The sequence below is a fragment of the Oncorhynchus gorbuscha genome, linkage group LG16 (assembly GCF_021184085.1).
Source record: "Oncorhynchus gorbuscha isolate QuinsamMale2020 ecotype Even-year linkage group LG16, OgorEven_v1.0, whole genome shotgun sequence".
Classification (NCBI taxonomy): domain Eukaryota; kingdom Metazoa; phylum Chordata; class Actinopteri; order Salmoniformes; family Salmonidae; genus Oncorhynchus; species Oncorhynchus gorbuscha.
The window spans coordinates 23,351,430-23,364,806 of NC_060188.1; the positions used below are offsets into that span (position 1 = coordinate 23,351,430).

The 13,377-nt window shown below is 40.5% G+C and overlaps 1 protein-coding gene across 4 annotated transcripts; it reads left to right on the plus strand.

The window, feature by feature from the left end:
- Nucleotides 1-268: 268 nt before the first annotated feature.
- Nucleotides 269-3,988, plus strand: LOC123999360 (stannin-like). Of its 4 annotated transcripts, none has more exons than XM_046305031.1 (2): nt 269-406; nt 2,281-3,988. In XM_046305031.1, exon 2 carries the CDS (start codon nt 2,392-2,394, stop codon nt 2,665-2,667), a length of 276 nt encoding a protein of 91 aa, XP_046160987.1. In that variant the 5' UTR covers nt 269-406; nt 2,281-2,391; the 3' UTR covers nt 2,668-3,988. The 4 variants fall into 4 exon arrangements, with proteins under 4 accessions (XP_046160987.1, XP_046160985.1, XP_046160986.1 ...); XM_046305029.1 differs by having other exon boundaries at nt 390-1,415; XM_046305030.1 differs by lacking the exon at nt 269-406 and adding an exon at nt 1,499-1,653.
- Nucleotides 3,989-13,377: the final 9,389 nt, after the last annotated feature.

Consider the following 13,377-nt stretch of genomic DNA (forward strand, 5'->3'; position numbering starts at 1 on the left):
ACTTGTAGTCTCTGTGGTTTGGATGCAAGGGACAATAATGGAAGTTAGGTCCGATCACAACACGGTTCTTCTTTTGGATGAGACAGGGACGTTCGTTGTCAATGGCGTCAACAACATTCCCAAGGGCAACCCATGCCTACTTCAGGGTGAGATGCACTTTTATTTTCCTTCTAGCTGCAGCTAAAATATGTACAACATTTAACAAAACCTTTAATTTGTTACCCCCTAATGTTACACAGGTAATTATGTCATGGTGATGGGGATGATCCAGGCCCTCTCTCCAGAACCTGTCATTCGCGCGGTAAAGATGGCAGACCTTTCTGAACGTGCTGCGATTCACAGAAAAATGTGGAAGTTGGAGGTGGAAGACCTTCAGCAAACACTCACGTAGAAAGAAGCATAAGCAGTATGTTGATATCAATGCCTGTTTGTTTTCATTTATTTTTATCAAAATGTAAATATTGCTACTGGTTTTGAGCGGTGTCTATATTTCATTGCCAAAGGTAATGGATCATAGCCTAGAGAAGTACGTGCCCATCATCGTTTATGATAGAAAGTGCATTATATGCATATATTATAGCCAAACACTGTTTATGATAGGCTATAATTAAGCAATAAGGCACTAGGGGGTCTGGCATATGGTCAATATACCATTGCTAAGTATACTGTCAGCATTCAGTGCTCGAACCACCCAGTTTATAATATATGCATATAATACACTAAACATGTCAGAAGAGTTGGAGGAGGATTATGATTGGAAAAAAGCTAGTCCGGGCAAGAAAGCACAAACTCAAACAAAAGACAAAGAATTTAAATTAAAGAATGAACAATGATCTCATTTGGTGGTAAAATTATCTCTTTTATTTGTGCTTATGTCATGCATACACATTGAAAAAGTGCCATTAAGTGAATTCTACAGAAGCACACAATTGTATGTGATGAATGAAAATAAATGGGGCCTATACAATCAATGACACCCTTGTAAAACCATGGACTTAGGAACGCTCCATGGTGCCTGGATTTCAATCAAAACATCCGGAAATAAGACTTCTTCCGCAGCATAAACACTCATTCATTCATCCTAAAGGCATTTAGGCCTAAGACAACAGATCTATAGATCTCGCTCTTGAAAAAAAAAAAAAGCAATTTACGCACCATAAAAGTATTTAACAATTGAAAATTAATCTTGATATGTTATAGTCTGTTAGGTTTATGTACTCTTGTTTGTATATTTCTGGGTTGCTTTTGTATTTGTTGTGTTCATAATAAAAAATACTTTGACAGTAGCTCGAGCCATCTTCCATGAACAAGCAGCCTGTATGTATCACATGATATTTTGGCGTCTGGAGCATCTACCAGTATTTGCATGACACCACCACATAACATTGAGCTAGGACTGATATGAGACCAAGAAGGTAACAGCAATTCTATGAGCTCCTATATAATAATATATTTCACGTTTCAAAATTGTGTCCATAGACAAACATTAAGTGATATATATATTTTAATGTACATGTCAATGAATTTAATATAGCTACTACTGTTGCTTTAAAATAGAGATTGACAGCATAAATAACATTTGTTTCGATATATTGTGCATCACATGGTCTCATTTCCTGCACTGAAACAGGGGCCTTGAAGTTCAGTTCTTTCGTGAGTAGCTACTAGTGTATTTAATACACTGCATTAGCATTTTTTTTAGAATGAAATCGGTTCCTTTAGGAAGAGCCATGGCTTTTATATGTTGATACAGGCAGGGCTGTTGCTGCATAGCACATTGATGAAGACACGCGAAAGCGTCGTCTGTCTTGATGGAATTGTAAGGAATCTCATCTAGTGCGTCTTAATTCTCCTTCCGACCCGATGTATCATGCATGTACATACATAAATGTATATTACTGAGCAATGATTCGACGTGCACAGTTGAAACATGCGTTAGCATTGATGGCATAAAGGCGTTCCGTTCATAGTTCATTATTGCATACGCTGTTATGCAGAATATGGCGTATAGATAATATGTGATTACATATCACAGGGTGCTAGGCTATCAACTAAATTTTGTATCAATACATTATTTCAAGCCGTTTGCTTCTATGGTGGATTTGGAGGTTAGATTCTGTGTTGAGTCCTATTACATTGGTCTATGGTTGAGTCAGCAGATGTCTGCCGAAGATTCATTAAACAGATTCAGATGTGCAGATACAAGCACTGACCACAGGGTTTATTTTGTTATTTTTGTGAGTTAAATATTCAACCTAATTTGCTTTTTGTGACCCCCAGGTCTCCCAAGCAGTACCGTAAGACACCAAAATCAGCAAGGGATCACACCACGCTGTCCTTGTCAAGTACCCTGTTCTGTCACAATGCTCTGAGTCACCTTCCCGTTGCAACATGTACATCACAGACCACAGCCCAACTACTGGGGTGGTGACAATCGTAGTGATCCTCATTGCTGTTGCTGCCCTCAGTGTTCTCATCTGCGGATGTTGGTGCTACCTGCTCCTGCAGCGGATTGGCCAGTCTGAAGATGAGGAGAGTATTGTAGGAGAGGGCGAGACCAAGGAGCCCTTCCTGATGGTACAGTACTCCACCAGGGGCCAACACGTCGAGCACAAAACCAAGCTCGCCCACAACGGCACTGAGAATCACACTAAACTGAGTCATTAAGAAACTGTCATCACCTAATATTAACCAAGAGGATCACCTCATTCACATTTCCTGCTGATCATCATCTTTCATCGTGCCATTGAAGGATGATAAACGGACTGCAGCTCAATGTCTTATGAGGAAATGTGATATTTTTGTTTCTCATTCCATTGTGTGGATCTCAGGATGTGGGGTTGTGAACAGTTCATTGGTAGGTTTCTTAAGTATACATATTTTGAACTCAAAAATGTACATCTGATTGATGTTGATAGTTTTTGTTAACTCAGCAATCCACTACTGAATTGTGACGGTAGACAGCGCTCTGAACAAATGAGTGGGCAAAACCTTCTTTAGAGCTTGTTGGAAGAATGTATGACAAATTGATGACAAAACAATTTACTTAATATCAAGTTGCTTAAATGAATTTGAATTTTGCTTAATTTGTTTGTTTGTTTTGCATAGTTGAACTTGGTTTTATTTACCTTCAGTATTCAAATGTGAGTTAATATCCATTTTAATAGTTTGCTTAATGCCAGATTTGCCCGAAGATAAAAAGTGTGATTCACTAGTTTATGTCTGTTTGTCGCTGCTACTTACTAAATAATCTATTTTCTCCTGTGGTTGCACAGATAACCACTGAAATAAAACCAGTCATTGAAAGGGCAATTCTTCTTTGATAAACCATCACATTTCACAAGCACAACAAGGTCCCGGGTCTGAGTTTTAGTGAGGTTCGCACTCTAAAATACTATTTGGAGAACAGAAAAAATTTGGCCATGATTACTACACATTTAGATAGCTGGCTAGACTAATTTAACAATCTAAAAATGTAATTGACATGGGCTACTTGAGTGACAGTCAGTGAGTGACATATAAGAAGAGGGAAACTGCTGATTCACAACCAAGTTCGAAATTGCACCTTGTGTATTTTACTATTCTAACTCTCAACAGTAAGTTGAAACCCCAACTGTTCCTAAAAAAATGATAGATTATTATATATTTTTTTAATGTTGGCAAGGTCCGTACCTAGGTGTCCTCATTTGTAGCTACAACACTGAGTAGCTGCTACAACTGACATGGGTTGAGGAGTCCTGCCAAGAAGCTACCAAGAGCCAATGACATATTTTCTATATTCAGTTGCAATATAGGAAATCCTGATGGCCAGATTCTATGGTAGCTGAGTAGGTTGATATTTGATGAAACAATGTTATAAAGTATTATGAAATGTAAATAACATTGTGAAGACTATTGTTCTCTTTGTCATTTGATGTACCATTGTATCATTTCTTGACTTGCTAAATAAAGGTTCAATTAAAAAAATACAAATCCACTTTAAATGTTATATCGGTCCATAGGCCTTATGATTCCTTTAGATGAATTCCTTACAGGTGTATGTATTGTTGAAATATCATAATAATGTGACAATTTGTAGATTTTTATATGATTACACAAATGGTAATAGTATTGGTTCCAATAAGTTTTGCTGACAAACTTGAGATGACCCCACTTCTGTCTTGAGAGTTCAGCAGCTTGTGAAATACAGTATACATTTAAAATTACTACTAAAAGTATGACCACCTGCATAAGTAATATGCAGTATGCATATACTTAATTTGAAGGCTCAATGCCTACAGTGTCATACCGGTGCAGAGAGATGATTCATCATCTCCCATATAACCTGAAGGAAGTTAGAGTTAGGACCTACCCAAAACACAGGGCACATTCCTCAGCCCAGGCATTGCTGACATGCCAGATCTTACAACGCCTGAATAGGTATTTTACATTTCAGCTAACAACATCATATGTTACAGAAATCTGTCAGTCGATAACACAGTCGATGAAGTGGCACGAAACCTTTGGTTGATGCATGCAACACCTGAGCAGGGGACCTGCCTACTACAGTGCCTATAGAAAGTCTACACCCCATTGAACTTTTTTCAAATGTTGATTTAATTGTAATTTGCCATTAACCTACATTAAGTAATCCATAATGCCAGTGAAAATAAAATTCTACACATTTTTACTAAATTAAATAACTAAAATATAGTAATTGCTTAAGTATTCACCCCTTTGTTTAGGCAAGCCTAAATTAGTTCAAAGTAAAATGTGGCTTAACGAATCACATAACTTGTGTGTGAAATTACAGGGTTTGACATGATTTCTGAATGACTACCCCTTCCTCTGTCCCCGATACAAACATCTGTAAGGTCCCTCGGACAAGTATTGAATTTCAAGCACAGATTCAAGGACAAAGACCAGGGAGCTTTTCAAAAGCCTCATAAAGAAGGGCAGTGATTGGTAGATGGGTAACAATAACAAATCAGACATTTAATACATATCTTTAAGCATGATCAAGTTAATAATTATACTGTGGATGATGTACTAAACCACCCAGACACATCGAATATGCAGTTGTCCATCTGAACTGAGCTGCAGGACAGGAATGAAACTGCTTAAGGATGTCACCATGAGGCCATTGGTGATTTTAAAAAAGCTACAGCAAACTGGTCTCAGACTAGACGTTACATAGTAAATGTAAATCTGGGACACTCAAATTAGTATGATATGTTATGTTTGGCATAGTTACATAAGATAGGTTACTTAAGGCGAACACGAAAGGAGTGTGGTTGTGTACTGCGAACGTCTAGCAACGAAAATGTTGCTTGTTCGAATCTCATAACGGACAATTTGAACTAATTAGCATCTTTGCAACTACCTACTACTTTCGAGCTACTTTGCAATTACTTAGCATGTTATCTAACCCTTCCCCTGACCTTAACTCTTTTAGCTAACCTTAACCCTTTAACCTAACCCCTAGCTAACGTTAGCCACCTAGCTAATGTTATCCATAACAAATTGGAATTCGTAACAAGTTTTGCAAATTCGTAACATATTATACATTTTGCAAATTCATAAAATATATTGACAATTTGCAAATGGTAAAATATCATATCAATTGTAAATCGTAACATGTCATACTAAATAATTTTTCAGGATGAAAAAAAAACAGGGTGGAGCTAAGCACAGGCAAAATCCTAGAAGGAAACCTGCTTCAGTCTGCTTTACACCAGACACTGGGAGAGGAATTCACCTTTCAGCAGGACAATAACCTACAACACAAACCCAGATCTACACTGAAGTTGCTTACCAAGAAGACAGTGAATGTACCCGGGTGGCCAAGTTACAGTTGTGACTCAAATCTGCTGAATAATCAATGGCAAGACTTGAAAACGTCTGTCTGGCCATGATCCCCAACACCTTGACAGAGCTTGAAGAACTTTAAAAAGAATAATGGGCAAATATTGCACAATACAGGTGTGCAAAGCTCTTATGAGACTTTACCAAGAAGACTCGAAGCTGTAATTGCTGCCGAAGGTGTTTGTAAAAATGTATTGACTAAGGGTGGTGAATACTTATCCAATAAAGGTGTTTTTTTATTTTTCATTCATCTTCAAATATATATATATATACGTTTTTTCAAATCCATAACGTATTGTATGAATTGAAATTCATAACATACCATATGAAATTGAGTTTTTCAGAATGAAACGAAAGTGATGGAGCTAAGGATAGGTAAAAACCTAAGAGTGAAACTTGCTTCAGTCTGCTTTACACCAGACACTGGGAGGGGAATTCAAAGAATTCAAGAATAATAAAAAGAATAATGGGCAAATATTGCACAATACAGGTGTGCAAAGCTCTTATTAGACTTCACCAAGAAGACACAAAGCTGTAATCGCTGCCAAAGGTGTTGGTAAAATGTATTGACTAAGGGTGGTGAATATTTACTGTGTATATGGAAAGTATTCAGTCCCTTTGATTTTTCCATTTTGTTACGTTACAGCCATATTCTAAAATGTATTAAATAAAACATTTCTCATCAATCAACACACAATACCCCATGATGACAGTGAAAACAGGTTTGTAGAAATGTTTAACCAATTTATTACAAATTAAAAAACAGAAATACCTTATTTACATAAGTATTCAGACACTTTGCTATGAGACTTGAAATTGAGCTCAGGTGCATTCTGTTTCTATTGATCACCCTTGAGATGTTTCCACAATTTGATTGGAGTCTACCTGTGCTAAATGCAATTGATTGGACATGATTTGGAAAGCACAAACCTGTCTATTTAAAGTCCCACAGTTGAAAGTGCATGTCAGAGATTTTCTGTCTGTATTGAATAGTTTATCATCTGGTAAATCTAATAGGAGTGGCCTACTATTGGAGGTATTAATGTTATTATGGAGAATTGAGAGAATGGGTGTATTTGTGAGATTCTACTGGGTCCCAGCACGTTCCCATTCAGGTGTGGAAGGGGATGAAATCGTAGACCAGTTAGCTAAAAGAGCTTTGAAACGAGATATAATTGATATTAATGTGCCACTGGGTAGAGGAGAGGCCAAATGTAAGATCAGAGACATTTTGATAGATGTGTGTCAGAAGAGATGGGACTCTGAGCACAAGGGCCAGCATTTATATGAAATGTCGGTGGACCATGATTCAAAGGTCAGATTAGGAAGGAAGGTGGTGTTTGCTCAATTGCTCTCGTCATTACATCTGGTTGGCAAACATGTGAAGGGTTGGTGTCTGGAGTGTATGGTCAATGAAACAGTGACGGTTAAATTGTTGTTCAATTGTTGTAAGTATGTTGAAGAGAGGGAAATATTGAAGTGTAGGGTCGTTGAGGTTGAACAGGGTTGGAAGAGATTTTGGGGATAGAGGAGGGTCTATTAGAAGTTAGTAGGTCTATTTTTTATTTTCTGAAAGTACTGTGTTAAAAAAGAAATTGTATTATTTCACCTTTATTTAACCAGGTAGGCCAATAGAGAACAAGTTCTCATTTACAACTGTGACCTGGTCAAGATAAAGCAAAGCAGTGCGACACAAACAACAACACAGAGTTACACATGGAATAAACAAACGTACAGTCAATAACACAATAGAAAAGTCTATATACAGCGTGTGCAAATGAGGTAATATTAGGGAGGTAAGGCAATAAACAGGTTGTAGTGGCGAAGTAATTACAATTGAGCAATTAAACACTGGAGTGATAGATGTGCAGAAGATGAATGTGCAAGTAGAGATACTGGGGTGCAAAGGAGCAAAAAAATGTAATTAAAATAAATAACAATATGGGCATGAGGTAATTGGGTGGCCTATTTACAGATGGGCTATGTACAGGTGCAATGATCTGTAAGCTGCTCTGACAACTGATGCTGAAAGTTAGTGAGGGAGATATGAGTCTCCAGCTTCAGTGATTTTTGCAATTCGTTCCAGTCATTGGCAGCAGAGAACTGGAAGGAAAGGCGGCCAAACGCGGAATTGGCTTTGGGGGTGACCTTCTGGAGCATGTGCTACGGGTGGGTGCTGCTATGGTGACCAGTGAGCTGAGATAAGGCGGGGCATTACCTAGCAAAGACTTATAGATGACCTGGAGCCAGTGGGTTTGGCGACGAATATGAAGCGAGGACCAGCCAACAAGAGCATACAGGTCGCAGTGGCGGGTAGTATATGGGGCTTTGGAGACAAAACGGATGGCACCGTGATAGACTGCATCCAATTTGCTGAGTAGAATGTTGGAGGCTGTTTTGTAAATGACATCACCGAAGTCAAGGATCGGTAGGATAGTCAGTTTTACGAGGGTATGTTTGGCAACATAAGTGAAGGATGCTTTGTTGCGAAGTAGGAAGCCGATTCTAGATTTAATTTTGGATTGAAGATGCTTAATGTAAGTTTGGAAGGAGAGTTTACAGTCTACCAATTGTTATTTATCACATGCGCCGAATACGACAGTGACCTTACAGTGAAATGCTTACTTACAAGCCCTTAACCAACAATGCAGTTTTAAGAAAATACCTAAAAAAAAGTAAGAGATAATAATAACAAATTATTAAAGAGCAGCAGTAAATAACAATAGCAGTGCTATATGCAGGTGGTACCGGTACAGAGTCAATGTGCGGGGGCACCGGTGTTGAGGTAATATGTACATAAGGGTAGAGTTATTAAAGTGACTATACATAGATAATAACAGAGAGTAGCAGCAGCGTTCCAGAGGGGAAGCAAGGTAGGACGATTTAGAAATGTTGCAAATGGTGATTGACCACACTCCAGCACAGAAGGTGGGGGCATGCACCTTTAACATTGGTTTGCTGACTGCCATTATATCATAGAAGAAGAAGTGCATATCAGATCAAAAAACAAAATATTTCTGCAGCATTGAAGGTCCCCAAGAACACAGTGGCTGCCATCATTCTTAAATGGAAGAAGTTTGGAACCACAGACACTTCCTATAGCTGGCCGCCTGGCCAAACTGAGCAGTCAGGAGAGAAGGGTCTTGGTCAGGGAGGTGACCAAGAACTCGATGGTCACTCTGACAGAGCTCCAGAGTTCCTCTGTGAAAATGGAAGAACCTTCCAGAAGGACAACCATCTCTGCAGCACTCCACCAATCAGGCATTTATGGTAGAGTGGCCAGACAGAAGCTTTTCCTCAGTAAAAGGCACGACAGCCCGCTTGGCGCAAAGTACAAAGAGATCCTTAATGAAAACCTACTCCAGAGCGCTCAGGACCTCAGACTGGGACGAAGGTTCACCTTCCAACATAACATCGACCTTAAGCACATAGACAAGACAACACAGGAGTGGCTTCGGGACAAGTCTCTGAATGTCCTTCAGTGGCCCAGCCAGAGCCCGGACTCCAATCCGATCGAACATCTCTGGAGACCTGAAAATTGCTGTCCAGTGACACTCCCCATCCAACCTGACAGAGAAGAACGGGAGAAACTACCCAAATACAGGTGTGCCAAGCTTGTAGTGCCATACCAAAGAAGACTCGAGGCTGTAATCGCTGCCAAAGATGCTTCAACAAAGTACTGAGTAAAGTGTCTGAATTCTTATGTAAATGTGATGTTTCTATTTTTTTTTTTAAATAAAATATTTAATACGTTTTAGAATAAGGCTGAAATGTAAAATAAATGTGGAAATAGTCAAGGGGTCTGAATACATTCTGAATGCACTGTATCTAAAATGTGCACTACTGTTCAAAAGTTTGGGGACACAGAAAAACAGTGTAGACATTGTTATTGTTGTAAATGACTATTGTAGCTGGAAACGGTAGATTGTTTTATAGAATATCTACATAGGCGTACAGAGGCCCATTATCAGCAATCATCACTACTGTGTTCCAATGGCACATTGTATTAGCTAATCCAAGTTTCTAATTTTAAAAGGCTAGTTATCACTAGAAAACCCTTTTGCAATTATGTTAGCACAGCTTAAAACTGTTGTTCTGATTAAAGAAGAAATAAAACTGGCCTTCTTTAGACTAGTTGAGTATCTGGAGCATCAGCATTTGTGGGTTTGATTACAGGCTGAAAATGGCCAGAAACAAAGAACTTTCTTCTGAAACTCGTCAGTCTATTCTTGTTCTGAGAAATTAAATGAAGACGAGAAATTGCCAAGAAACTGAAGATCTCGTACAACGCTATGTACCCTTCACAGAACTGCGCAAACTGGCGCTAACCAGAATAGAAAGAGTGGGAGGCACCGGTGCACAACTGAGCAAGAGGACAAGTATATTAGTGTCTAGTTTGAGAAACAGACGCCTCACAAGTCCTCAACTGGCAGCTTAATTAAATAGTACACGCAAAACACCTGTCTTAACTTCGACAGTGTAGAGGCGACTCTGGGATGCTGGCCTTCTAGACCTGTTGGATCGGAGGTTGAGGGCTAGGGCCATTCCCCCTAGAAATGTTCGGGAACTTGCAGGTGCCTTGGTGGAAGAGTGGGGTAACATCTCACAGCAAGAACTGGCAAATTTGGTGCAGTCCATGAGGAGATGCACTGCAGTACTTAATGTAGCTGGTGGCCACACCATATACTGACTGTTAGTTTTGATTTGCCACCCCCCCCCCCCCTTTGTTCAGACTAACATTATTCCATTTCTGTTAGTCACATGTCTGTAGAACTTGTTCAGTTTATGTCTCAGTTGTTTAATATTTTTATGTTCATACATGTTAAGTTTGCTGAAAATATACGCAGTTGACAGTGAGAGGAGGTTTCTTTTTTTGCTGAGTTTATATCCTACCAACGGGACATTAAAAACGGTCGTATCTTATGTTGCACCGAGTAGTGGCTGAACGACGACATTAAGAACATACAACTGGTGGGTTAAACACGATCGACAAGACAGAACAGCAACCACTGGTTAGACACAGGGTGGGTGCCTATGCATTTATGTAAACAACAGCTGGAGCACAATATCTAAGGAAGTCTCAAAGTTTTCCCTGAGGTAGAGTATCTCATGATAAACTGTAGACCACAATATCTACCTAGAGTTTTAATCTGTATTTTTCGTAGCTGTCTACATACCACCACAGAGCGAAGTTAAAACTAAAACCGCACTCAATGAGCTGTATTCCGCCATAGGCAAACAGGAAAACACTCATCCAGTGGTTGCGCTCCTGGTGGCTGGTGACATTAATGCAGGGAAACTTAAATCACTTTTAACAAATTTCTATCAGCATGTGAAATGTGCAACCAGAGGGAAAAAAATCTGGACCACCTATACTCCACACACAGAGACGCATACAAAGCTCTCCCTTGCCCACCATTTGGCAAATCTGACCATAACTCTGTCCTCCTGATTACTTCTTACAAGCAAAAATGAAAGCAGGAAGCACCTGTGACTCGGTCTATAAAAAAGTGGTCAGATTAAGCAGATGCTGAACTACAGGACTGTTTTGCTAGTGTAACAGTATAATTTTAAACCGTCCCCTCGCCCATACCCGGGCGCGAACCAGGGACCTTCTGCACACATCAACAACAGTCACCCTCGAAGCATCGTTACCCATCGCTCCACAAAAGCCGCGGCCCTTGCAGAGCAAGGGGAACTACTACTTCAAGGTCTCAGAGCAAGTGACGTAACCGATTGAAATGCTATTTAGCGCACACCGCTAACTAAGCTAGCCGTTTCACATCCGTTACACTCACCCCCCTTTTGACCTTCCTCCTTTTTCCGCAGCAACCAGTAATCCGGGGCAACAGCATCAATGTAACAGTAGAACTTTAGACCGTCCCCTCGCCCATACCCGGGCGCGAACCAGGGACCTTCTGCACACATCAACAACAGTCACCCACGAAGCATCGTTACCCATCGCTCCACAAAAGCCGCGGCTCTTGCAAAGCAAGGGGAACTACTACTTCAAGGTCTCAGAGCAAGTGACGTAACCGATTGAAACGCTATTTAGCGCACACCGCTAACTAAGCTAGCCGTTTCACATCCGTTACACTAGCACAGACTGGAACATGTTCCGGGATTCTTCCGATAGCATTGAGGAGAACACCACATCAGTCACAAGCTTTATCAATAAGTGCATCGAGGACGTCGTCCCCACAGTGACTGTACGTACATACCCCAACCAGAAGCCATGGATTACAGGCAACATTCGCAACGAGCTAAAAAGGGTAGAGCTGCCACTTTCAAGGAGCAGGACTCTAACCCGGAAGCTTATAAGAAATCCCATTATGCCCTCTTACGAACCATCAAACAGGCAAAGCGTCAATACAGGACTAAGATCGAATTGTACTACACCGGTTCCGACGCTCGTTGGATGTGGCAGAGCTTGCAAACTACTATAGACTACAAAGGGAAGCATAACTGAGAGCTGCCCAGTGACAGGACCTTACCAGACGAGCTAAATAACTTCTATGCACACTTCGAGGCAAGTAACATTGAAACATGCATGAGAGCATCAGCTGGTACTGATGACTGTGTGATTAAGACCTTTAAACAGGTCAACATTCACAAGGCCGCTGGGCCTGATGGATTCCCAGGATATGCACTCCGAGCATGCACTGACTAACTGGCAAGTGTCTTCACTGACATTTTCAACCTCTGAGTCTGTAATACCAACATGTTTCAAGCAGACCACCATAGTCCCTGTGCCCAATAACACTAAGGTAACCTGCCTAAATGACTATTGACCCGTAGCACTTTGTAGCCATGAAATGCATTGAAAGGCTGGTTATGGCTCACAACACCATTATCCCAGAAACCCTAGACCCACTTCAATTTGCATACCGCATCAACAGATCCAAAGATCATGCAATCTCTATTACACTCCACACTGCCCTTTCCCACCTGGACAAAAGGAACACCTATGTGAGAATGCTATTCATTGACTACACCTCAGCATTCAACACCAGTGACCTCAAAGCTCATCAATAAGCTAAGGACCCTGGGACTAAACACCTCCCTCTGCAACTGGATCCTAGACTTCCTGACGGGCCACCCCTAGGTGGTCAGGATAGGTATCAACACATCCACCACGCTGATCCTCAACACAGGTACGTGCTCAGTCCCCTCCTATACTCCCTGTTCACTCATGACTGCACGGCCAGGTACAACTCCAACGCCATCATTAAGTTTGCTGATGACACAACAGTGGTAGGCCTGATCACCGACAACGATGAGACAGCCTATAGGGAGGTCGTCAGAAACCTGACCGTGTGGTGCCACCCCCCTATTTTCTTAAAACTGCATTGTTGGTTAAGGGCTTGTAAGTAAGCATTTCACTGTAAGGTCACTGTCGTATTCGGCGCTTGTGACAACTCAAATTTGATTTAATGATCAATTACCGTTTTAAACTGATAAACTCGTATTAGCTGACACAATGTGCCATTGGAACACAGGAGTGAATGTTGCCGATAATGGGCCTCTGTACAC